Source organism: Tachyglossus aculeatus, chromosome X1 (assembly GCF_015852505.1).
Source record: "Tachyglossus aculeatus isolate mTacAcu1 chromosome X1, mTacAcu1.pri, whole genome shotgun sequence".
NCBI classification, from domain to species: Eukaryota; Metazoa; Chordata; class Mammalia; order Monotremata; family Tachyglossidae; genus Tachyglossus; species Tachyglossus aculeatus.
In genome coordinates, this window is record NC_052101.1 from 89,897,093 (window position 1) to 89,924,472 (window position 27,380).

General features: G+C 49.3%; 2 protein-coding genes across 3 annotated transcripts in view; one reads left to right on the forward strand and one right to left on the reverse strand.

The window, feature by feature from the left end:
• Positions 1–8,845: 8,845 nt before the first annotated feature.
• Positions 8,846–26,364, reverse strand: TCTA (T cell leukemia translocation altered). Its single transcript, XM_038771718.1, has 4 exons — positions 26,253–26,364; positions 25,968–26,120; positions 25,396–25,743; positions 8,846–12,782 (listed from the first exon to the last, which is right to left on the reverse strand). Exons 1-4 carry the CDS (start codon positions 26,362–26,364, stop codon positions 12,664–12,666), a joined length of 732 nt encoding a protein of 243 aa, XP_038627646.1. The 3' UTR covers positions 8,846–12,663.
• The window catches only part of RHOA (ras homolog family member A), a 68,940-nt gene continuing 67,596 nt past the window's right edge, over positions 26,037–27,380 (forward strand). For both annotated transcript variants that reach the window (XM_038772662.1, XM_038772660.1), the window contains exon 1: positions 26,037–26,126. The gene's annotated coding sequence lies outside the window, so the exon portion shown is untranslated. The remainder of the gene's footprint in view (positions 26,127–27,380) is intronic.

Here is a 27,380-nt window from a genome sequence, read left to right on the forward strand (position 1 = left end):
GTGGGCCTCAGTTCCCTTGTCTGTAGAATGGGAATAAAATACCTGCCCTCTTAGAGCGTGAGGCCCCCGTGGAACAAGAGTGGGTCTGACCTGATGATCTGGTATCTACCTCAGCACTTAGCCCATAGTAAACAATCATTCGATAGCATTTGAGCACCTACTGTATGCACAGCACTGTACTAAGCGCTTGGGAGAGTACACCATAACAGAGTTGGTGGACACGTTCCCTGCCCAGAATTAGTGTACATATCTGCTCTCGTTCTACCGGGGAGAAAGGCACCTAAATAAATTCCGGAGGGGAAGAAGGAATAGAGTATATAAGTGCTAAGAGGGTTGTGAGCGCTTAGGCGGCGCGGAAGGGCTGAAATGACAGTTGGGGGCTATAAAGTGGGGAGATTAGAGATTACTCACGGCAGATGTCCTGGAGGAGACGTTTCCAGAATGGCTTTGAAGATGGGGAGAGCAGCAGTCTCCCAGTTACGCAAGGGGAAGTTTAGGCAGCAGGGAAGGAGTGAACAACAGGTGGGTGGATGGAGAGAGGAGACCGAGGCACATGAGAAGGGTACCTATGTGAGGAACGAAGGGTGTGAGCTGGAGTTTCCTGGGAGGAGAGGTGGGCAAGGAGGAGGAAGAGGGTGCTTTAAAGCCAATGCTCAAGAATTTCTGCTTGATGGGAAGTGCTTAATACCTGCCATCACCATTATCATCGTCACCACTACCACTGCTCCAACCCCGTAGGCAGCAGCATGCGGAGGGTACAGCTGAGTGAATTTATAGATGGTTGGAAACCCGGCAGCTGAGGTGGAAAAGCCTTAACGTGAAACCAAGGGGCAGTGTTCACACATTTCTACGTGATCTCAATGTCTGTGCGACAGCCTATCGCTTTAAGGGGGCTGGCAAACCTTTCCACATTGGGGCCAGTTAAACTTTCCATAGAACCCCCCTCTACTTCCGAAGAGGTGTCTCTTGCCGTAGGAAAATGTGATCACGTGAGCGGGATTCCTGTCCCGCTCTTCCCACGCGGCTGCATGTGTACGGCTCCCCGGCTCGTCTGCTGGGTACTTTAGGCAAATCTCTTGACTTGCCGTGTTTCTTTGGGCTGCTGTAGCTGGGGCCAAACCTATCTTCTCTGTTTTTCTGTCCTTCCCCTTTCTCTGGATGTTAAATGTAAGTGTGTCGGTGATTTTCAGAACAAGTAAATGATTGCTCATCCTGCGACTCTTCATTCAATCAATGGTATTTGAGCATTTACTTGTGTGCAGAGCACTGTACTAAGTGCATGGGCAAAATGTAGTAATAATAATGATGGTATTGGCTAAGTGCTTGCTTATGTGTCAAGCACTGTTTTAACTGCTGAAGTAGATACAAACTAATCAGGTTGGACAAAGTCCATGCCCCACATGGGGCTCACAGGCTTAATCCCCATTTTACGGATGAGAGAACTGAGGCTCCGAGAAGTGAAGTGACTTGCCCAAGGTCACACAGCAGACAAGTGCCAGAGCCAGGATTAGAACCTAGGTCCTTCTGACTCCCAAGCCTGTGCTCTGTCCGATAGGCAACACTACTTCTCCAGAATACAGTAGAGTTGGTAGACACACTCTCTGTCCTTCAAGGAGCTTACAGTCTAGCCGGGGAGACAGGCATTAAAATAAATCACAGATTGGGAAATCAAGAGTATAAGGAGATATATATATATATACACACATATATATATATATTTGCTGTGTGTCTCTGGGCAAATCATTTAACTTCTCTTTGCTTCAGTTTCCTCATCTGTTAAATTGGGATTAAATCCTACTCCCTCCCACCCAGACTGTGAACCCCATGAGGGACAGGTACCGTGTCCAACCTGATAACCTTATATCTATCCCAGTGCTTAGAACAGGGCTTGGCACGTAGTAAGAGCTTAAAAACTATAGTAATAATAGTAATTTAAGGAAAAAAGTGCTGTGGGTCTTGGAATGGGGTGAGTATCAAGATGAGACTCTTCGGTTTCCATTCAGTCTGGCTTCAGATCAAACCACCACCAGCAGGGAGCTGGACAAAAGCCTCATCTCTGCCACATTTTAGCAGGTTGAGTGCAGGTTGGCTTGGAGCCAGGGTAACCTGCATTTCCATGATCCTCAAAGGGAGAGTTCTCGTTTTCGTCTCCTGAGTCAGACCCATTGTGAAGGCCGTTGCGAGTGTTCTAATCCGTCTAGGGCGAGGAGACAGTTTGAAAACAGTTGTAGGATCCCTGTTGCTTAATGCCCCTCCTGAAATTTCCCATTAGCCAACTGACAATAAGGAAGTTTACGCTGAAAGTGAAGGCTTCATATATTCAGAACTTAGCAAACTCCCTAAAGTAGTCATTATTTAAAATGTTCAAACCATCCAAAGATAAACGTGATCACTTATTACAGTAGTTGTACGTGATTACACCAATCAATTGTATTTATAGAGCACTTACTGCATGCAGAGCACTGTACTAAGCGCCTGGGAGAGTACAGTACAACAGAGTTAGCATACACGATCCCTGCCCACAAGGATCCTACAGTCTACTTCGTCCGTGCCCTAGCAAGAACGTGAGTGGCGCAGTGCAAAACCACTATCAATAAAATCAATTCCTTTCTGCAGATTCTCAGTCCTGAAGTCTCAACACTGAGGCTCATCCATTCTTGACTGCAGATGTTAGTGTCATCATCATAATCGTGATTATCATCACTTTTTCCTAAAACAGTCCTCGCAAGCCCCCTGTGCACATACCTACTACCCCAACCTGAAACAAGTACATATACACAAGCCTACATGTAATTCTGCACTCATCGCCATGCCCAGTCAAATCTCCATTTTTGCCAGCGGCAAAGTCTCTGATCCACAGAGGGGGAGTTTGCTTTCTCAGCTCACTCAGGACCCCGGTGAAGTCCCGCCAAGGCAAAAGAACAACGGTTCAAAAATGGTCACGTGTTTCTCAGTGGCCCTACAGCAATCTTTCTCAATTAGCCAGCTAACACTAGAGGGGCAGGGGGAAACCTAGAAAAAGAGAAGCCCAGGAACCCTTGTGCTTTAAGGTAAAGAAATCCGAAAACCTGCTGAAACTTGAAGGGGAAGTGCTGGAGGAATCCATATGAGCAAGGGGTAGTCTGTCAGTCTATCATATTTACTGAGCGTTTACTGTGTGCAGAGCACTGTACTAAGGGCTGGGGAGAGTACAATACAACGATAAACAGAAACATAAAATGAAAGAAAAATAGAGAGAAGCAGCATGGCTCAATGGAAAGAGCACGGGCTTGAAAGTCAGAAGTCATGGGTTCAAATCCCGGCTCCGCCAATTGTCAACTGTGACTTTGGGCAAGCCACTTAACTTCTCTGGGCCTCTGTTACCTCATCTGTAAAATGGGGATGAAGACAGCCCCACGTGGGACAACCTGATCATCTTGTATCCTCCCCAGCGCATAGAACAGTGCTTTGCACATAGTAAGCGCTTAGCAAATGCGATTATTATTATTATCATTAAACATTCCCTGGCCACGAAAAGCTTACAGTCTTGAGGGGGAGACATGTAATTTATATAAATAAATTACAAATATGTACTCAAGTGCTGTGGGGGTGGGAGGGAGAATGAATAAAGGGAGCAAGTCAGAGTGAACCTGAATGGGGAAAGAGGAAATTAGTCAAGGAAGGCCTCTTGGAGGAGATGTGCTTTCAATGAGGCTTTGAAAGGGGGGTGGGGGTGGGGGGTGTTCAAGGCCAGAGGTGGGATGTGGGAGAGGGGCCGGCGGCGAGATAGACGAGGTCGGGATACAGTGAGAAGGTTAGCATTAGAGGAGCGAAGTGTGCAGGCTGGATTATAGTAGGAGATTAGAGAGGTGAAGTAGGAGGGGGCAAGGCTTAGGGAAGGGAACCTCCAGGGGTGCTGCAAGAAGTCCCTCAGTGCATGGCAGGAACGTCCCCAATGTGTAGAGGGGAGGAGTAGTGAGGAATTCCGCCCAAGGTGCAGGAAAGGCAAGGAAGTCTCCCCCATCTCAATCAATGGTATTGAACACTGACTATGTGCAGAGCACTGTACTAGGCGCTTGGAAGAGTTGGCAGAATTAGCAGACATACATGGGCTTGGGAATCAGAGGTGGTGGGTTCTAACTAGACTGTGGGCCTGCTGTTGGGTAGGGACTGTCTCTATATATTACCAACTTGTACTTCCCAAGCGCTTAGTACAGTGCTGTACACACAGTAAGCGCTCAATAAATACGATTGAATGAATGAATGAATAATCCCGGCTCGGCCACTTGTCTGCTGTGCGACCTTCTCTGTGCCTCAGTTACTTCATCTGTCAAATGGGGATTGAGACTGTGAGCCCCACGTGGGACAACCTGATTACCTTGTATTTACCCCAGCACTTAGAACAGTGCTTGGCACATAGTAAGCACTTAACAAATACCATATTATTATTATAATACCCTAACCATAATGAGCTTACAGTCTAGAGGGGGACTCTTCCCACAATAGCTGGGAGGTCAAGAAACTCCTTGTAGGCAAGGGATGAGAATTCCTTCTGGAGAGGGCAGGAAGATCCCCTTGGAATGAGGAGGAAATCCAGGGTGTGGAAGCAGGCTATAGCCCTGTTCAAAAAACAGAAAAATCGAGAAAAATCACTAGCCGGCTCCAGAGGGACCTCATAAGGTTGAACTGGAAAATCTCACTGTATACTTTTCACTTAACTCACAGGCAATTGGGCCTTTGTTTCCTATTATGATGAAGGTCTCATTGGAGGCCAATCTCATTTTATTGAAGTGCTTTCCATTGCGATGCAGCCGAGGAGGGCCGAACAACATTAGGTTGAGGTGATAGGGGATTTATTAGCTGTCTGGGTAAGCTTTGTGACTGGTCTATAATCAGGCACAACAGTTGCTGCAGTTTGACAGCTGGTTAGCAGTACTCCGCCCCTTCCATCCCATCCCATATTCTCCAGCATTTATAGCTCTTTGGCAATTTGGAGGGAGGTGACCAGAGAGATTGGTGGCTTCGGGGCAGCTCGGAGCTAGAGGGTCTACTGCTTTCCTCAAGCCCCCTAGCCAAAGGCAACATTTAGCTCCCACCAGGGAAACTGCAGGTCCAGGGAAGAGAGTTTGATTTCCTCCACTAACTTTATATTTCCTAGCACCGCCCTCTCGGCACCAGTATCTAACACACGGATGAGGCTCACAGTCTTAATCCCCATTTTAAAGACGAGGTAACAGGCACAGAGAAGTAAAGAGACTTGTCCAAGGTCGCAGAGTAGACAAATAGTGGAGCTGGGATTAGAACCTAGGTCCTCTAACTCCCAGGCCGGTGCTCTTCCCACTAGACCACACTGCTTCTCATGATGAACTGATGAACTGTAAGTTGGTAGTGCCAAAATTAACCAAGGTATATTAAACATACCTGATGCGGAGGGGATTTTTAGTCACGCCTTGATCTTATCAGTCCCTCCGTGCTAATACAATCTAACAGGAGGGTCATCTTTGAACCTGAAGGACACTTGTGCATATATGTGTATGTATAGCACAGTGCATATGGCAGTATGAGCTACATTATTCAAGTGGCAGGACAGACTCACCAACACTGAAATCTTGAAGCAACCTTGGTGTCATCCTCGACTCCGCTGTCTCATTCACCCCTCACATCCAAGCCGTCACCAAAACCTGCCAGTCTCAACTACGCAACATTGCCAAGATCCGCCCTTCCCTCTCCATTCAAACCACTACCCTGCTCGTTCAAGCTCTCATCCTATCCCGTCTGGACTACTGTATCAGCCTCCTCTCTGATCTCCCATCGTGTCTCTCCCCACTTCAATCCATACTTCACGCCGCTGCCCGGATTGTCTTTGTCCAGAAACGCTCTGGGCATGTTACTCCCCTCCTCAAAAATCTCCAGTGGCTACCAATCAATCTGCACATCAGGCAGAAACTCCTCACCCTTGGCTTCAAGGCTGTCCATCGCCTCACCCCCTCTTACCTCACCTCCCTTCTCTCCTTCTACAGCCCACCCCGCACCCTCCGTTCCTCTGCTGCTAATCTCACCATGCCTCGTTCTCGCCTGTCCCGCCATCGACCCCCAGCCCATGTCATCCCCCGGGCCTGGAATGCCCTCCCTCTGCCCATCCTCCAAGCTAGCTCTCTTCCTCCCTTCAAGGCCCTACTGAGAGCTCACCTCCTCCAGGAGGCCTTCCCAGACTGAGCCCCTTCCTTCCTCTCCCCCTCGTCCCCCTCTCCATCCCCCTCATCTTACCTCCTTCCCTTCCCCACAGCACCTGTATATATGTATATATTTACATATTTATTACTCTATTTATTTATTTTACTTGTACATATCTATTCTATTTATTTTATTTTGTTAGTATGTTTGGTTTTGTTCTCTGTCTCCCCCTTTTAGACTGTGAGCCCACTATTGGGTAGGGACTGTCTCTATATGTTGCCAACCTGTACTTCCCAAGCGCTTAGTACAGTGCTCTGCACACAGTAAGCGCTCAATAAATATGATTGATGATGATGATGAAGCTATGTACTAGCACTGGAATGTGACGACACAATCTCATGGACAGAACATCCAAGAGAATGGATTTTTTTTTTTCATGGTACTTGTTAAGCACTTACTATATTCCAGGCACTTCCAAGTGCTGGGGTAGATACAAGCTAATCAGGTTGGACATAGTCCGTGTTCCACATGGCACTCAATCTTAATCCCCATTTTACAGATGAGGTAACTGAAGCCCAGAGAAGTTAAGTTACTTGCCCAAGGTCACACAGCAGATAAGTGGCGGAGCTGGGATTAGAACCCAGGTCCTTCTGTCTCCCAGGCCCAGGCTCTATCCACTAGGTCACACTGCTTCTCATGGAAGATAGCAGGAAATCCGAACAACTGCTGTACAGTGAGCTGAACTAAGGTGGTCGGTCTTCTCCCCGCCCCTGCACCATCCCCAATGGGTGGTCAGCAACACACATGAAAACATAACCTCAAGATGGCTGAAGAGTGGTAACAGTGACTAATGGATTATCCTAGCAATCAGGAATGGGATGACTTTCTAAGTATAGATTTCTGGCAAGACTGAGTCAAAGGAGGAGCCTCAAACAGTGGCCGCTGAAAACAAAATTCATGAGTTTGGATGGGACTTTTCAACCTCACCCATGGAATGATTTGCTGCTGCTGCTGCTGTGATCACATATGGTTGGTTGTGTGACTTTCGAACAGCATCTCTCTTTCATTCATTCATTCATTCAATCATATTTAGTGAGCGCTTACTGTGTGCAGAGCACTGTACTAAGCACTTGGGAAGTACAAGTTGGCAACATATAGAGACAGTCCCTACCCAACAGCAGGCTCACAGTCTAGAAGGGGGAGACAGGCAACAAAACATATTAACAAAATAAAATAAATAGAATAGTACATGTGAACAAGTAAAATAGAGTAATAAATATGTACAAACATATATACAGGTGCTGTGGGGAGGGGATGAGGAGGGGGAGGACGGGGCTTAGTCTGGGAAGGCCTCCTGGAGGAGGTGAGCTCTCAGTAGGGCTTTGAAGGGAGAAAGAGCGCTAGCTTGGAGGATGTGCGGAGGGAGGGCATTCCAGGCCAGGGAGAGGACGTGGGCCGGGGGTCGACGGCGGGACAGGCGAGAACGAGGCACGATGAGGAGATTAGTGGCAGAGGAGCGGAGGGTGTGGGCTGGGCTGTAGAAGGAGAGAAGGGAGGTGAGGTAGGAGAGGGCGAGGTGATGGACAGCCTTGAAGCCGAGTGTGAGGAGTTTTTGCCTGATGTGTAGGTTGATTGGTAGCCACTGGAGATTTTTGAGGAGGGGAGTAACATGCCCAGAGCGTTTCTGCACAAAGATGATCCGGGCAGCAGCGTGAAGTATAGATTGAAGTGGGGAGAGACAGGAGGATGGGAGATCAGAGAGGAGGCTGATGCAGTAATCCAGTCGGGATAGGATGAGAGATTGAACCAGCAGGGTAGCGGTTTGGATGGAGAGGAAAGGGTGGATCTTGGCGATGTTGCGGAGGTGAGACCGGCAGGTTTTGGTGACGGATTGGATGTGAGGGGTGAACGAGAGAGCGGAGTCGAGGATGACACCAAGGTTGCGGGCTTGTGAGACGGGAAGGATGGTAGTGCTGTCTTCTCCGCTAGACTTGTGGGGAGGTGTGTGTGTGGGGGGGGGGGGAGGGTCTCCACTGATATAAAATATAACTGATTCCCAGATGTCCCCCTAAAATAGCTGGCAGTCAAAGTCGGCTGTGATTGGGGCCACAGTGTGGAAGGTAGGCGTATGTGTATGTAGGGGGATCTTTGAGGTGGAGAGCCAGAGGCTGTGGGGCAGGAGAGGATTTTCCCCATTAAACCACTTCTCCCTGATGGCAACAGTGTTCAGCTTCTCTGTGATTCAAGTAGGAAACTTCTGAGCTGGGGTAATAGGAGGGCTTTTTGTTGCACTTATTTTAAAATAGGAAAATATTGCTAAAAATGGCTCAACCTCTCAAACCACGGGCTCCTACTCAAAAGGAGCTTAGTGTTTTCTCTGTTTTGCCATTTGGAAGAAACACTTTTCTGTTGAATTATGTGACTGACACTTTACATGTTTAAAAAGCTGGTTTCACAGCTGAAACTTGCTAAAATTTAAGAACATTATTTTCAGATTATATTGTAGGTGGGCAGATGAATGTCTGGCTGTGGTTGTATGTGGGCAGATAAATGTCTTGATATTCAAAAAGAAATCTAGAATAGTTGAATGTGGCTTACAAGTGGACTGATGATGCAGTCCAGCCCCCACAATGCTTTGAATTTAGATAGCAGAAAAAAAAAATAAAAAGGAAAACAGTGTTAGGACAAAATATGCCAGAAACTTGTGATAGGTTTTATTGAATCATATCACTCGATGAATGGACAAGTACAAGTCTGAAATTGTAATACACGATCCGATATTAGCGAGGAATGAAATGCCATTATTAAGAGGTGAGCTAAAATGGCTCAAAACGCTTTGCCACTGAAATGCTAAGTCTAACCTGGGGTCCCACCTATATTTTCCCAGGGTGGCACTCTAGGTTCAGTGTTCCTATGACATCCTTCAGATAAGGATGAAGTGATTCTTCCTGACAGGTGTGCATAATAATAATAATAATAATAATAACAACTGTGTTATTTGTTAAGCACTTACTCTGTGCCAGGCACTGTAATAAGCACTGGGGTAGATACAAGCAAATTGGGTTGGACACAGTCCCCATCCACATCGGGCTCACAGTCTTGATCCCCATTTTCCAGATGAGGGAACTGAGGCACAGAGAAGTGAAGTGATTTGCCCAAGGTCATACAGCAGACAAGTGACAGAGCCGGAATTAGAACCCACGGCCTTCTGAATCCCAGGCCCGTGCTCTATCCACTACACCATACACACAAGCCTTTCCCTTCACCTTGTCTTTTACTTCCCAACTTCCTTTTGATCCTTCCAAGGCCACAATCCTCAGTCCATTCCTTAATGTCCGAGACCACATGGGGCTCCTGTACAAAATACTCGAAGTATTTCCATCGAAGTACTTTCACACCGGTTCTTATTTTGTCCTCACTCCCCACCTGTGAGGTAGGGAGGCGACAGGCGGCATCATTCCCCATTTTACAGTGGGAGAAGCTGAGGCACAGAAAAACCTAAGGGATTTACCCGAGGTCATGCAGCTGGTCGATGGTAGACCTGGGGCTGGAACCTAGGCTTCCTGATCTCCAAACCCGTGCTATTTCCATTAGACCACGTCATGTTTTTCCTCCAAACATTCATTTAATAGAAGTAGCGTTTTAATGCAGTCATGCACGTCGACACTGGCCTTCCGCTTTACGAATCACTGTGGGCCACAGCTAATAAAAATTGGAAATATAAAGTCCAACACCATCTGTTGTGAGGCTGCTGCTGCTGCCCACTGCCATGACATGAGTCACGCATCCTCGTTAGGGCCCCGTTGCCGGTGGGAAGACTCAATAAATGTTGGAACATCTCTCTGCAATATGGGGCAGGGGAAAAATAGACGTGAAGACTGCTGTGTTCTTTTCTGCCCGACTCAGCATGAGGCTTTGACTGGCTCACAAGGGGTGGAGAGAATTTTTTTCAAGTCACAAATGACTTATTTGCTTTGCCTGACAAACCTTGATGGCTGCTATCTTGGACCCTACCTACCCAATACTGGCTGTGCAGAGCCCAACCTAGGAATAACATTGCCTCGGACACTGGTGGGCAATGTAGTATTTGGTTAGGATCATTTAACTTCCCTCTATCTTATTGATCAGTCTCCTTTCCGGAAGATGAGCTAAACAATTTATCACTCTCCTAGGGAAACGAACTGTTTCCTAACTTCACGGTCCCTCCTCTTTCCCTAGGAGAGACCATGAAGTTAGGAGACATTTAGGAAACAGTTATTTGCCTCATGCACTACACAGATTAGGGTCCTCACTTTCAGTTGAGGCAGCCTCTCCCTGCCAGTTGTCACCTACAGAGGGGACAAGAATACCATTTATTAGCACACAGCAAAGGTCCTTTGCCCTAACGGTCAATGTACCCACTGCTCATGTTCCACAGCCCACTCTTCGGGCTTTGACAAGCCACTGCTGAACTGAACTGGCAGCAAGGATTCAAAAGGACGCGTAGCAGTAGCCGGTACCTGCAACTCGGCTTGTCCTTCAAGGGCACCAGGGACAAAGGGGTGACATCCCCACGAGATGAGTCACAGCACCATAAGCTTCATTCCCACAGCTTTTTGGTCACTCACAAACTAGCACGCTTTGCCTTGTAGCTAGATGGAGGCCTGAAGTAGAGCCAAGATGGTGGCTCCACATTCTTCAGTCAGTGGTATCCATTGAGCACTTACTGTGCATAGGACACTGTACTAAGCACTTGGGAAAATACAATAGAACAGAACTGATAGACTCGATCCCTGCCCACAAAGAGTTTCCAGTCTAGAGAGAGCTGGCCAGGAGCCGCTCCCAACCTGGCCCCTAAATCCCTACAGTAGCATTCCTTTTTCCCCTTCCAAGCTCTAGGACTGTGTCAGAGGCTCCTCTCAGCCCTGGAGTCCGGCAGGGGCTCTGGAAGCGAGTTTGGAGCCTATCTCACCCCTCCTTCCGTTGGTGGTCGCATGAGCTCCCTAGCCATGCCGTCTGGCAAGTGGTCCAGGGGCTCCTCCTGTTTCCCCGCCCATACCCAAAGCCAGATATGGGCTCTGTTCACCCACTCTGGACTTTGCAGTTGGTCATCTGGTAGCTAACAGAGGGCTCCCTCACCCTCCACTGGACACTGGTACCGCCAGGTTGTGTGCTTTTCTCATCTGCCCCACAACAGGTCCAGCTAAGAGGGTTTTGAATCCCCACAAGAGTCTGAAGGAAGGGAGGCAGGAGGAGGGAGAGAAAGAGGGGGAGAGTGATGCATTTACCTCTCAGAGCCTTGTCCCCAGATCACTATGCCTCAGATTTGCCCCTGCACTCGGAATGGAAAAAAAAAAGTTGCACTCCTGCTGCTCATCCCCATTGAGCAGAATGGAGGAGTCATGATACTTGGCTGAGGTTCACAAGGTGGGAAGAGTTGCAGTGCTCATCCTCTCTGCCCCCAATATTCCTGCACAAGTCACCAAACGGTACTCCTCAGTCCTGTGTTTAGGACTGTCTGGTTTGTTCTCACCTCATTAGTTCCCATTGGAAAATGGTAATAACACTCTTTCTCTCTCTCTCAATTGCCAAACACCAATACCAGCACCATTCCTTTATCTCCAGGCTTCTAAAGGAGACAATTTTGTCAGTGAACACAGGGCTGTGCATGGTCTCTTTCTAAGGCACACTGCAGTAGTGGAGATGGGCAGACGGCAAGGAAGCCCCGAAGCACCTTTCAACATGCCTGAAGTCTGCGGCAGGGCGCAGAGAACATCTGCTATAAAGACAGACTAGCATCAGCATTTTGGGGTAAATATTTTCCTTTAAATATCTGTTACAGCAATAGTAATGTTACATTACTCATTAGATTACTCAGACTATTTCTTTCCCTGAACGGGGCAGAATTGGGACGGAAAGATAAAGAGCACTGGGCTCGTGGACCTTTCCAACAGTATTCCCTCCCTGCTCCATTATTTGGCGGGGGGTGGAGGTCGGGGTCAGGTCTAGGATGACTGCCACCAGGGGAGCAAAAATTGGTCCCCCGTGACCAGACCCGGCAGGCTGTGGTCAGGGCATGTATTAGAAGGGGTCATTCAGTTTAGGAGGATGGTTAAGCGTTGTGAAAGTGGTGACTCCTTGGGGCAGCCCCCTAGCCTCAAACAGAACATCCCCTCCTTAACGGCATCAAGTAAAGGAGGGATGATGGTAAGGCCTAGCGGTAAGCACATTAAGCATCTTCCGCATGGTCACGATCTGCCCTGAGACAACTTGTTCTTCTCATTGGGGGGAAAAAGGTTGTTGTTTTTTTAAAAAAAAAGGAGCCTGAGGGAGAAACCCAGGAGACCCCTCTTAGAACAAGGCTGCTCCGGCCACTTTCCTCCCACACTATCTCATCACTCCTATTCCCCCAGATGCACACCACAAGCCAGCAAATATCTATGGTTTCCAGCATCACGGAACTAAGCAAGGTCCATATGCCCATGAGGCAGGTGGGGCAAGCAGAGGATGGCAGAAGTCCATCGATCCATCCTAGAGAGCCTTTCCAGAATTCGTCGGGCAGGTGACTCCTGGGAGCGGAAGCGCGGGCTGCTCGCCCACCCGTTGGTCATTCTCGATGGGTTTTGAGAGATTCGTTTTCGGAGGCTTCCCTGAAAAATCGGGAAGAGAAAGCAGAAACGGTCCAAGATCAGCACGAGCGTGGCTACCGCTGGAAACGGCCATGAGACGCGGGCGCCCACGCTTCTTGGGTCGGAGTGGCTACAAGCATAGAAACTGGTGAAGAGATCCAGTAGCAAGCAGAGCGGGCCTCACTTCCCGGGATGGCAGCCCGCGCTACACAAGGAGTAAAACGAGATTTTAAAGGGCTAGTTCCCAGAAATCTACGCCCTCCGACTTACGGAGCTGCCAACTACGGCACAGAGCCTGGCTTGCTACATGTGCTAAAAAATTTCCGCTACTTTTCAGCTAGCCTGCCTCCCACACCCTAGTCTTCATATAAAGAGCAAGTTATGTAAAGATTGGATATAGCACTAAGGAAGTGAGCCGTAACCCAGGCCTGAGAACGTTACTTGTTTCAGAAGGCTAGGTACTATGTGGCCAATGGTTGAATTTCTGGGAGGAGGAAGAATTTGGATTACTCTACTCACCGAGCTCTTTTCTTTTCAAATACTTAGGCTCTTCCTTTAGAGCCCCAACCGAAGTATGGGGTAAAGTGGGGGGTTGGGAGGAAGGGGGAACAAGGAGGAGAAGGGGTAAGGGAGAAATTACCCTTTTCCTCCCCGAATTAATTTCCGAGTCCAATCACCTTTTGTATGTAAGGCTGTCACAGATGTGCAGGAAACTTGAATAAAAGGATTTACTGTAGTAGTGGTGAATACTTTCTAGCCTTAATCAAAGTTAGTCCGCTTTCTGGGCAGCTAGTTTCGCCATGTCCACAGATTTGAACCTTCCCTTCTACTTCTGCCATTTTCAAGTGCTAGAGGGTTCCTTTAAAAAGCAAATAAAAAGTTCTTAACACCCAGCGGGTCCTCCCACAGTGATAGAATATGCCTGGACAAATGTCTCACCTTCCTTCCCCTAAGGGTCGGTCCCATTTTGGCCTAGTTTCCAGATCAAACCGGGGAGACCCACGATAATGAGACTGGGACAGGGACTGTGTCCACCTTAGCTTGCACCTACCCTAGTGCTTAGAACACGGCTCGGCATATAGTAAGCACATAACAAACACAACAACAATATATGACGACGATAATAGTGGTGGTGTTTGTTAAGTGCATACTGCATGCCGGGCACTGTACTAAGCACTGGGATCGATATGAGCGAATCAGGTTGGACACAGTCCCTGTCCCACCTGGGGCTCACCGTCTTGATCCCCATCTGACAGTTGAGGTAACAGAGGCAGAGAGCCTGGATTAGAAACCGGGTCCTTCCGACTCCCAGGCGTGTGCTCTATCCACTAGGCCATGCTGCTTCTCTATCCTGGGAGGTTCCAAAGACAACAGAAAAGGATTACCTTAGAGGAGATGCGAACCTCTGAGTCGGCTCTGCAATCATTTTGGCTTCCTCCGGGTCAAGGGCTGTTACGTAGACTCCCTAGGTTCACCCTCAGTTGGATCTGTACCTCCAGGGCTGGGGCAGAGCCAGTGAGGTGTGCTTGCCATTTCGTTAACTCATGCACGCAGTCTAGGACTCACCCTCCACTCATAACATTTTGGATGTCCAAGGCAAATAGGTCTAACGACCTCAGGAGAAAGGAAAGCATTTGGATCGGGAACTGCAGTTTTTGCATTACTATCTACAAAGACGATGTAGAGAAGATAAAACTCTTTTCTTCTTCTACAGAGAAGCAGCGTGGCTTTGTGGAAAGAGACAACCCTGCTGTGTTGTCCACGTCTCACCCTTCTGTTCCTCCAACGTTGCTCAGAAGCAGCATGGACTAGTGGCAAGAGCCCGGGCTTAGGAGTCAGAAGACGTGGGTTCTAATCTCGGCTCCGCCGCTTGTCTGCTGTGGGACCTTGGGCAAGTCACTTCACTTCTCTGTGCCTCAGTTACCTCATCTGTAAAATAGGGACAGGGACGGTGTCCAACCCGAGTTGCCTGTAATCATCCCAGCGCTTAGTTCAGTGACTGGCACGTAGTAAGCGCTTAACAAATACCATCATTATTATTATTACCTACTGTGATCAAAAAAGGACCTTTGTGAATAGACACCATGCTTGACGTGTCATACAGTGCTTCACACACAGTAAGCGCTTAACAAATACCATCATTATTATTACTATTATGATATAATCCATTCACAGGGCTGCCGCTCAGTTAGGGCAACTCAGGGCTATTGTCCCTGGTGGACCTCACTGCTCAGAACGGTACCAAATAAGCCCTGGGACCGACAGCTTCTGGGGCTCCATCTTTTGCGGCGTGGGAGAAGGACGTTGAAGGGTTGCCCCGTTTCTGGGTTAAACTGCGGGGGACAATTGTGACAGATAGTCCATTATCTCCTCTCCATAAACTACCGTTCCCTTTCTAATTATGGCCCTAGGTCTCTCAGGAACCCCTGGAAAAGGACAAGCTTGAGGATCAGCCAGGAAACCAACTTCATTGTTTCTCTCATTCTGTTAGCTCAGCCCATTCTCTCGATTCTCCTTCCGGGCCCACTCGTATCATCCCGCCAGCAGACAACATCTGTGTTAGGCTTCGTGCCTAAACTCAGCTGACCTGTCATTCCTTAACCTCCAACTCAAATCGCCAGCATGTGAAGAGCGAGGATGATCCGCTGTCCAGACCGGCCTCCCTCCCTCCGGCCTGACACCTAAGGTAGCCAAACCTATCTCCCCAACTGTAAGGAAGTTGGGAAGGTTGCACCACTACTGGCCTGAAGAGGAGAGTCTTCTGAGGCCTGGCCCCTCCTAATACTTCGACTATTTTTCACTGTTGATAAAGTTGAACAATAAAATTAGCTTTTTTAAAAAATGATGTCTGTTATTCTTTTGTTTTACAGGCCTCTCCCTCCCCTACTTAGACTGAATGCCCCAGGGATGGAGTCTGAATTGGCTGCCCTTATTTTTCTCCCCAACACTTAACACACTACGTTGCACAGATTATAAGCTTGTCGTGGGCGGGGAATGTGTCTGCTCTGTTGAACTGGACTCCCCCGAGTGCTGAGTATAGTGTTCTGTTCACAGAAGAGCTCAATAAACACCAATGATCGACTATAAGCACTTAACAAATGTTGCTGACAAGTATTTCAGACTTTTCTGCTTCTAATTTTCTATTTTCATCTTCAGCCCAACATTGGTACAGTGTCTCCTGCTTGAACGCTTCAACATTAAAATTTTAGTCTGCGACCAATAGTGGGGTAGCCCCGTATTAAAGGGCTACCCCAACTGGGGAAGCAGAGTGATCTAGTGGGAAAAGCCCTGGGAATCAAAAGATCTGGGTTCTAATCCTGCCTCCGTCATTTGTCTGCTGTGTGACCTTGGGTAAGTCTCAACTTTTCTGTGCCTCAGTTTCCTCAACTGTAAAATGAGGACGCAATACCTGTTCTCCCTCCTACTTAGACTTTGAGCCCCATGTGGGACAGGCTCTGTGTCGGACCCGATTAACTCGTATCTATCCTAGTGCTTAGAACAGTGCTTGCAACATACTAAGTGCTAAACAAATACCCTAATTATTTTTTATGGTATTTGTTAAGCACTTACTATGTGACAGACACTGTTCTAAGCACTGGCGTAGATACAAGATAATCGGATTGGACACAGTCCATGCTCCTCATGGGGCTCACAATATTAATCTCCATTGAGAAGCAGCGTGGCTCAGTGGAAAGAGCACAGGCTTTGGAGTCAGAGGTCATGGGTTTGAATCCCAACTCCATCACATCAATCAATCAATCAATCGCATTTATTGAGCGCTTACTGTGTGCAGAGCACTGTACTAAGCGCTTGGGAAGTACAAGTCGGCAACACATAGAGACAGTCCCTACCCAACAGCGGGCTCACAGTCTAGAAGACTGTCTAGAAGACTGTCACATGTCTGCTGTGTGACCTTGGGCAAGTCACTAAACTTCTCTGAGCCTCAGTTACCTCATCTGTAAAATGGGGATGAAGACTGTGAGCCCCACATGGGACAACGTGATCACCTTGTACCCCCCCCCCCCCAGCACTTAGAACAGTGCTCTGCACATAGTAAGCGCTTAACAAATGCTATTGGAGAAGCAGCATGGCTCAGTGGAAAGAGCACGAGCTTTGGAGTCAGAGGTCATGGGTTCAAATCCTGACTCCGCCAACTGTCAGCTGTGTGACTTTGAGCAAGTCACTTCACTTCTCTGTGCCTCAGTTCCCTCATCTGTAAAATGGGGTTTAAAACCGTGAGCCCCCTGTGGGACGACCTGATCACCCTGTAACCTCCCCAGTGCTTAGAACAGTGCTTTGCACATAGTAAGCGCTTAACAAATACCATTATTATTATTATTATTTTATAGATGAGGTAGCTGAGGCAAAGAGAAGTGAAGTGACTTGCCCAAGGTCCCACAGCAGACAAACGGTGGAGCTGGGATTAGAACCCTGGTCCTTCTGACTCCCATCCCCGTGCTCTCTCCAAATCTATCAGTCAACTACTAGTATTTGGAGTGCCTACTGTGTGAAGAGCACTGTACTAAGCCCTTGGAAGAATACAGCAGAATCACAGTGCTAAGTGCTTAGTACAGTGCTCTGCACACAGCAAGTGCTCAGTAAATATGATTGAATGAATTAGTAGACATCCCTGTGTTCAAGAAGCTTACGATCTAGCGTGGGATGCTGTCACTATCTCGATAGCCCCAACCTCTCACCTCTACCGCAATCTCAAATTTCCACTCGCTTCCAGAAGTGGACACCTCATGCTCAATATGCAGAAAACTGAACTTACAAATCCAAATCCTCTCCACCTAATTTTTCCATCACGGGTTTTTTGTTTGTTTTTTTAAGGGTATTTGTTAAGTGCTTCCTGTGTGTCAAATATCGTTTTAAGCGCTGGGGTCTTGTCTTGTCTTATGCCGTCGAGCCGTCTCTGACCCGTAGTGACGTCATGGACACTATGGACACTATGATGTCATGGACGCTATGGTGCTCCCAGAGCACCCCACCTCCATATGCAATCTTTCTGGTAGTGTAGCCATAGTGTTTTCTTGGTAAAAATATGGAAGTGGTTTACCATCGCCTCCTTCCACGCAGTAAACTTGAGTCTCCACCCTTGACTCTCTCCCATGCCGCTGCTGCCCAGCACGGGTGAGTTTTGACCTGTAGCAGATTGCCTTCCACTCGCTAATAATAATAATAATGGTATTTGTTAAGTGCTTACTACATGCAAAGCACTGTTCTAAGCTCTGGGGAGGTTACAAGGTGATCAGGTTGTCCCACAGGGGGCTTACAGTCTTAACCCCCATTTTACAGATGAGGTAACTAAGGCACAGAGAAGTTAAGTGACTTGCCCGAAGTCACACAGCTGACAGTTGGCGGAGCCGGGATTTGAACCCATGACCTCTGACTCCAAAGCCCGGGCTCTTTCCACTGAGCCACGCTGCTAGCCACTGGCCAAGCTAGGAATGGAATGGGTAGGCCTCTGCTTGACTCTTGAGGCTCAAAGAAGTTTAGTGACTTGCCCAAGGTCACACAGCAGACATGTGATGGAGTTGGGATTTGAACCCACGACCTCTGACTCCAAAGCCTGTGCTCTTTCCACTGAGCCACGCTGCTTCTCAATGGAGATTAATACTGTGAGCCCCATGAGGAGCATGGACTGTGTCCAATCCAATTATCTTGTATCTACGCCAGTGCTTAGAACAGTGTCTGTCACATAGTAAGTGCTTAACAAATACCATAAAAAATAATTAGGGTATTTGACTCTAAAAGACCCCCCCCCCCCACCCTTTTTAGACTGTGAGCCCACTGTTGGGTAGGGACTGTATATGTTGCCAACTTGTACTTCCCAAGTGCTTAGTACAGTGCTCTGCACACAGTAAGCGCTCAATAAATACGATTGATGATGATGATGACTCTCCCTCCCGTAGTTGAGACGGGTGGAGGACTGGAAACTCTCCGGGTGTGCCCCTGAGAGGGGAAGTGCTGGGGTAGGTACAGGTTAATTAGGCCAGCCATGGTACCTGTCCCACATGGGGTTACCCGTCTAAGTAGGAGGGAGAACAAGTATTTAAACCCCATTTTACAGTTGAGGAAACTGAGGTACAGAGAAGTTAAGCCACTTGTCCTAGGTCACACAGCAAGCAATTGGCAGAGCCGGGATTGGAATCCAGGTCCTGACTTCCAGACAGGCGACAGCAGCAACACCCTTCCTCCATCTGAAGCCGGCAAAGTAGGTATCCTCCTTGACTCCTCCCTCGCTTTCAACTTCCATATTCAGGGTGTCGCTAATTCCTGTGGGTTCCTCCCGCACATTTCCTGGCTCCATCCCTTCCTCTCCATCCCAACGGCCACCCCCTGGGCCAGACTGCCTTCAGGACATCTCTACTCCACTGTTGCCTCAACCTCGACAAGGCCAAAACCGAACTCCTCATCTTCCCACTCAAACCCTCTCCTCCTACCAATGTTAATATTATTAAGAGTGGCATTTGTTAAGCACTTACTACGCGCCAAGCACTCTGCTAAGCATTAGAGTAGAGAAAGTTCAATCAAATCTCCCTGTACAGCTTGGGGCTTATGGCTTAAGGAGAAGGGAGAACGGGGAGTCTCCATTTTACAGATGGAGAAACCGAGGCAGAGAGAAGCTAGGTGCCTTGCCCGAGGTCGCACGGCAGGCAGGCGGCAGAATCTCCTGACTCCTAATCTCATGCTCTTCCCATTAGGCCAAGCTGCTTCCCACTTTCCCATCACTAGCTGATACCGCTACCACCCTCCCCTTCTCCCAAGCCCGCAAACTTGCTGATACACTCGACTCATCCCTCTCCTTCAACCCTCATATTCCATCAGCCACCAGATCCTGTCCGGAATCCACCCTCTCCTCTTCATCCAAACTTCTATCATGCTGGTCTAAGGACTCGTAATATCGCGTTTCAACTGAGCCTTTTCGGACCATATTTCACCCCGCTGCTCGGGTAATTTTTCTTGCCCAAAAATAACTCTGCGCATGTCTTCCCACTCCTCCCAAACCTCCAATGGTTTCCCATCCCTCTCAGCATCAAGCAAAAACTCCTCAGCTCTCCTCCCGGCTACTTATTCGTACTACTCTCCCATTACAACACTGCCCATATATTTCGCTCCTCTAATACAAATCGACTTACCGTGGTCCACTCCTGTCTCTCTCACTTTTGACCCTTCTCTCGTGTCCTCCCTCCTGCCAGGAACTCCCTCCCCCTTCATATCTGACAGACCACCACACTCTCCATCTTCCAAGCCCTACAAAAATCAAATCTCCCCCAGGAAGCCTTCCCCGACTAATCTCTCATCTCCCCGCTACATCATCATCATCAATTGTACTTATTGAGCGCTTACTATGTGCAGAGCACTGTACTAAGCGCTTGGGAAGCACAAGTTGGCAACATATAGAGACAGTCCCTACCCAACAGTGGGCTCACAGTCTAAAAGTCTAAAAGGGCTCACAGTGGGCTACATCATTTATGAACTTGAGTCTGTAACCCCAAAGCAGTTAGCGAAGCAGCACGACACAGCAGATGGAGCCCGGGCCTGGGAGTCAGAAGGTCGTGGGTTCTAATCCCAGTTCCGCCACTTGTCGGCTGTGTGACCTGGGGCACGTCACTTCACTTCTCTGGGCCTCAGTTCCCTCATCTGGAAAATGGGGATTGAGACTGTGGGACAGGGACTGGCTTCATAGTAAGCGCTCAATAAATACGATTGATGATGATGATGATGATGACTGCGTCCAACCCAATTTGCTTATATCAATCAATCAATTGTATTTATTGAGCACTTACTATGTGCAGAGCACTGTACTAAACGCTTGGGAAGTACAAATTGGCAACATATAGAGACAGTCCCTACCCAACAGTGGGCTCACAGTCTAAAAGGGGGAGACAGAGAACAAAACCAAACATACTAACAAAATAAAATAAATAGAATAGATATGTACAAGTAAAATAGAGTAATAAATATGTACAAACATATATACAGGTGCTGTGGGGAAGGGTTATCCACACCAGCACTTAGTACAGTGCCTGGCACAGAATAAGCACTTAACAGATACTATTATTATTATTATTATTATTATTATTTAGGTTCTCACCCCACCCCCACTGCATTTTGTTATATATCTTATGTTCTGTTCAAATCTGACAATTACTCTCTACCGCTTCAAAGCCAAATCTCCAGTGGCTACCAATCAACCTACGCATCAGGCAGAAACTCCTCACCCTGGGCTTCAAGGCTGTCCATCACCTCGCCCCCTCCTACCTCACCTCCCTTCTCTCCTTCTCCAGCCCAGCCCGCACCCTCCGCTCCTCTGCTGCTAATCTCCTCACCATTAGGCCTCGTTCTCGCCTGTCCCGCTGTCGAACCCCGGCCCACGTCATCCCCCTGGCCTGGAATGCCTTCCCTCCCAACATCCGCCAAGCTAGCTCTCTTCCTCCCTTCAAGGCCCTACTGAGAGCTCACCTCCTCCAGGAGGCCTTCCCAGACTGAGCCGCCTCCTTCCTCTCCCCCTCCTCCCCCCTCCATACCTCCTTCCCTTCCCCACAGCACCTGTATATTTGTATATGGTTGTACGTATTTATTACTCTATTTATTTATTTTACTTGTACACATCTATTCTATTTATTTTATTTTGTTAATCTGCTTTGTTTTGTTCTCTGTCTCCCTCTTCTAGACTGTGAGCCCACTGTTGGGTAGGGACCGTCTCTATATGTTGCCAACTTGTACTTCCCAAGCGCTTAGTACAGTGCTCTGCACACAGTAAGCGCTCAATAAATACGATTGATTGATTGATTGATTGATTATTGAAGGCCCATCTCCTCCAAGAGGCTTTCCCTGATTAAGCCTTCCTTTCCTCTTCTCCCACTCCCTTCTGTGACATCCTGACTTGCTCCCTTTATTCACCCCCACCCCCCGCCCCACAGCACTTATGTACATAGCTGTCATTTATTTATTTATATTAGTCTGCCTCCCCCTCTAGACTGTAAGCTTGTTGTGGGCAGGGGCTGTGTCTGCTTATTGTTATCTTGTACTCTCCCAAGCCCTTAGTACAGTGCTCTGCACACAGTAAGAGCTCAATAAACATGACTGAATGAATTGCATGAATGCTGCTTCCCCTCCTCATCTCCCCTCCTAGACTGTGAGCTCCTTGAGAGTAGGGATGGTGTCTACGTAGTCTACTGTCTTCTCTCGAGTACTTCATACAGTGCTCGGCACACAGAGAACACTCAATACCATTGAGTGACTGACTGACTCCTCATCATATCCTGGGTGGACGGTGACAGCAGCTTTGTCACTGGTTTCCCTGTCTCCGGCCTCTGCCCTCTTACTTGAGGCCATCTCTGCTGCCTGGATCATTTTTTCTAAACAGCATTCCGCACCCATCTCACCCCTCAAAAGCTTTCGATGGTTATTCGTTCCTCTCTACATCATGCAGAAACTCCTGACCACTGGCTGAAAGGCACTTCATCCGCTCTCTCCCTCCTATTCAGTCACCCTTCTCCCATTACACCACAGCTCACGTGCGTCTTTTCTATTATTACTTCTAATACGTTCCTCTCAAGGTCATCTACTTGCTCTGCCTCGCCTCTTCAGCCTCTGACCCTGTGGCTCATGGGGTCAATTCTCTCCCGGTGAAATACTGAAGGGAGGAGGGAGGGAGGAAAGAGAGACAGAGTCCCAAGCAGACCATAACTCTGCCCATCATCAAAAACCTTTCTGAAATCACATATCCTTCACTAGCCCTTTCCAGATTCATTTTCTCTTCTCCCCAGATTATATCCTCAGAACCAACTATGTACATATCTGTAATTTTATTTATTTGTATTGATGCCTGCCTCCCCCACTCTAGACTGTAAGCCCGTTGTGGGCAGGGAATGTGACTTCATTGCTGTATTGTACTCTCCCAAGCCCTCGGTACAGTACTCTGCACACAGTGAGCGCTCAGTAAATACGACTGAATCCACGAGTGAACTACGCACATACATGGTTACTCACCACCACCCAAGACACTTCTAAACATATCTTACATATCCTATTACTTAAGCATTCACTCAGCTATCCATCCACTTTTCCTTCCTCCTTCTGAAAATGATTTTAGTGTCTATCTCTCCCCATTAGTCTGTAAACCCCTTGAGGACGGGGATTGGGCATACTAATTTTCTCAGACTCTCCCAAGAACTAGTACAGTGCTCTATACACAGTAGATGCTAAATGATACTACTGATTGCCATCAGTTTAAGGCTGCAAGCTCTGCCAAGGAAGGGCCTTTGCCTTCTTTTCTTTGACCCCTGCTCTGCGCACAGTAGTTGCTCAATAGTGTTGCTAAGAGTCAGAGAAGGCTGTCCAGGCCCATGAAACAAGAGGATCATGTATAAATGTAACCTGGAACTTAACCCCTCCCTACCTCCCACCCCAGGCAAACAGACGGGTATTCCGAAGCACAGCTAGGCAACTCTTTGATTTTCCTGTTTCCGTGATCAGGAACAGCTCAGTTGATTGCTGTACTTACTAGCACAAAAATGGGAGTCATGCCGTAACATTTCTTCTTGAGTCTATAGGCAGAGAGTGGAGGAACAGGCCCCTAACAGGCTGGGATGGAAGAGGTGATAAAGGCTTTTACACTCACCATGTGGGGAAGAATGAAGCACCACCAGGAGCTCCACCGTTCTGGCCTCCTCGATCTAAAATAGGAATAGGGCCAGATTCATTCATTCATTCAATCGTATTCATTGAGTGGTTACTGTGTGCAGAGCACTGTATTAAGCGCTTGGAAAGTACAATTTGGCAACAGATAGAGACAGTCCCTACCCAGTCTAGAAGGGGGGAGACAGACAACCAAACAAGTAGACAGGCATCAATAACTCCAGTCAGAAAGAGGTAGTGGCTATTATGATGCCTGAGGAGAAGAGAGGGTACCCTGTGGAATCTTTGCCTGGAGTAGGTCAACTAGGTCAGTGTTCGTGGAAGACAGTCAAGGGCTTGGGAGTCAAAAGGTCATGGGTAGTAATCCCGGCTCTGCCACTTGTCTGCTGTGTGACCTCGGGCAAGTCACTTCACCTCTCTGGACCTCAGTTACCTCATCTGTAAAATGAGGATTGAGACCGTGAGCCCCATGTGGGCCAGGGACTGCGTCCAACCCGACTGGCTTGTATTCACACCAGGGCTTAGTACAGTGCCTGGCACAGAGTAAGTGCTTAAATAACATTTCAGGGTGTTAGGTGGGGGACCAGGCTTGGCAATCTCACTAGGTTGGAACTGATAGGTCATATGAGTCTAAGGCACTCCCAAGGAGACAGGGAGCATATGTGATTCTGCCATATATTGTCTTAGTACTTGTTACTGTGCTCCGTCCACAGTGAGCACTTAATAAATGTCATTACTACTACTACTAAGGAAAATATAAATAATAATAATGTGTGGTATTTGCTAAGCACTTACTATGTGCCAGGCACTGTTGTGAATGATAGGGTAGATATAAGATAATTGGGTTGGACATAGTCCCTGCCCCACATGGGGCTCATAGTCTTAACCCCCACTTTACAGATGAGGGAACTGAGGCACAGAGAAGTGATTTGCCCAAGGTCACACAGCAGACAAGTGGCCGAGCCGGGATTAGAACCCAGGTCCTTCGGACTCCAGAGCCCAGGCTCTCTCCACTAGGCCACGCTGCTTCTCTGGTTGGATTCGGATAAGATGGGTTCAGATCAGATTCACTCCTCCATGGATTCGGATAAGATGGGTTCAGATCAAATTCACTCCTCCATGGATTCGGATAAGATGGGTTCAGATCAAATTCACTCCTCCATGGATTCGGATAAGATGGGTTCAGATCAAATTCACTCCTCCATGGATTCGGATAAGATGGGTTCAGATCAAATTCACTCCTCCATGGATTCCATCCGGGTGGTGGCTTAAGGAAACTAGAAGAGGCCATATCCACGGGGTGAGTGGAAAGGAGGGCATGGGAGGTCTCCAGGCTTGGTGTCACTGGGCAATACTACAGACTGGAAGGGCATAAGAGTGCAGCCTGGCTGAGGAACAGAGTGGCCCCTACGCAAAGAAGTGAGGAGAGGTGGTTGAGCAGGAAACAGGGGGAGGGAAAGCCTCCTACAGTCCGAACCCCTTCTTTTTAAGCAGGGTTCACCTCCAACTGTGTTTTTGCTTCATTACTCTCTTCCTCCCTTCAAGGCCCTACTGAGGGCTCCCCTCCTCCAGGAGGCCTTTCCACACTGAGCCCCTTCCTTCCTCTCCCCCTCATCCCCCTCTCCACCCCCCCATGCACCTGTATATATGTATATATGTTTGTACATATTTGTTACTCTATTTATTTATTTAATTAATTCACTCGTACCTATCTCTTCTATTTATTTTATTTTGTCAGTCTGTTCGGCTTTGTTCTCCGTCTCCCCCTCCTAGACTGTGAGCCCACTGTTGGGTCGGGGCTGTCTCTAGATGCTGCCAACTTGGACTTCCCAAGCGCTTAGCCCAGTGCTCTGCGCGCAGTAAGCGCTCGATAAATACGATTGATGCTGATTGACAGCTCTAAGGCGAGCTGTCATCATTATGCCTCGCCCCTTGGTCCGATCCAGGAGAAGGGTGTGTGGAGGGGGGGGGGGGGGGTCCTCACCTGGGCGGTGGTACAGGCCGGTCACGATGCCCCCGTAGACCCCCCAGCTCAGCTGGATCCCCACGAGACTGAGCACTAGCCACAGCAGCAGCAGCTTGAAGAGGGTCACCCGCATGTCCTGCGTTTCCCACTCCTGCCAGAACTCCCTCCCCATTGCGTCCAGGGCGCCCAGCACGACCGAGGGCAGCGCCTGCCACCCCGGGGCCAGCCACGGGGCCGCCATACCCGCCCCGAACCTGTCAAGGGAGCGCCCACTGCGCAGGCGCCGACTCCCCGGGGCTCGGCGCTCCCACCACGCAGGCGCCTGGGGAAGGAACGGACTACCCCGCATGCGCGAAGAGGTGGCAACTTGAACGGAAACCGGCGACGCTCGCTCGCTCGCTCCCCCTCCCCGAGGGTGGATGACTCAAGAGCACAAATAGCAACCGGGGCTTTTATAGCTCTCTCGCTCCCGTGATGCTCTGCGCGGAGGCTGTGATTGGCTAAACCGCCTCCCCTGGCGCGTGCACCCGCTTCGGAGCAATTAGCTTCGGGGAGGGGTGGGGTTCGGGGCGCGCGCGCGCGCGCGCGACTCGAGCGCGTTCGGTAGGGGGGAGCGCGCACGTCCCGCCCCGCCCCGCCCGCGCTCCCGCCGCCACTCTGCCGGTCTTGTGCGTGAGGGCCGGCCGTCCGTCCGTCCGTCCGCCCGCCGAACGGTTTCCCGGCGCGGAGGGACTCGACGGCCACTTGAGGTAAGAGACTACGGCCCACCTGGGGCCGCCTGCCCTGGGCCTCTCCCGCCCTCCAGGCCCCCCCCCCCCCCCCCGCCGTCGGCGGTGCTGGCGCCTTCGTGGGCCCGCTTTAGCCTTCGCCCCTACATGCCGAAGTACCGTACCCCTGCCGCCCTTCAATCCCCTCGGATCCCAGCCCGTCGCAACCCTTCGCTCCCGGAACTCGAAATTCGGCCCGACCTCGACTACTCTGCCCCATGTCGCTTCTCCTCAGGCCCGCCCCGCTTCACGATTGACGACCCCCCCCCATAGTCTTCGCCCCCCCCACCTGCTGCTACTTTCACTTCAACTCCCTCCAACTTTGCCTTCTTTTTGTGCCCTCTGTCTGCCTACCCTCTTCCCGTCTTTTCACTCTTTGCCTTCCCTCTCCCTCTTCCTTTTCTGCCTCAGCCCGCCCTAGCTCCCTCCGCCTTTCTCTCTCCACCTCTTTTCTTCGCTCCCTCCGCCGGCCCTCTCCGCACTCTTTTCTCCGCTCTTTTTCCCGGCCCTTTCTCCACTTTTTTTCTCCTCTCCCGCCGCCATCCCTCTCCTCCTCTTTTCCCCGCTCCCACCGTCCTCCCCCTCCCCCTCTTTTCCCCGCTCCCACCGTCCTCCCTCTCCCTCTCTTTTTTTCCGTTCCCTCCGCCGTCCCCTTCCCCTCTTCCCCATTTCCCGCTCCCCCCTTTTTCCCGTTCTCCCCCCTTTTTCTCGCTCCCCCGCCTTTTCTTTCCCTCCTCCTTTTTCCTCTCCCCCCTCCCTTTTCCTCTCGCCCTGCCTTCCTTCTCTCCCCGCCTTTTCCCTCTCGCCCTGCCTTCCCTCGCCCCCCTCCCTTCCTTTTCTCTTCCCCTCTGCCTTACCTCTCTTCTCTCGCCCCCTTCCCCCCGTCCTTTCTCTTCTCCCTTTTCACCTCAAATGCCTGTCGTGCTATGGTCTCCCACGTTTGCAATCTCGGCACCCATGAGGGTTTGGCACTCCTTTTCGCTTTGGTAATTTGGGGCTGGGCTTCCAACTTTTCCGAAGAGCCCAGCCCATTCCACTGGGAATTTGCTCCTCTCCCTGGGGCAGTGACCCACTGGAGATTCGAAGTAACGTTTGTACTCCAGCCCAAAGGGAATGGGAAGGTTAAAGCTTGTTCATTTCTCCCTTCACACCCCATCGAGGAGCCAGTGCCTACTTATAATGCTGAAGAGAGACTCCCTTCCTTCTCCGGCCCACCCCCACCTTTTTGCTTATTTT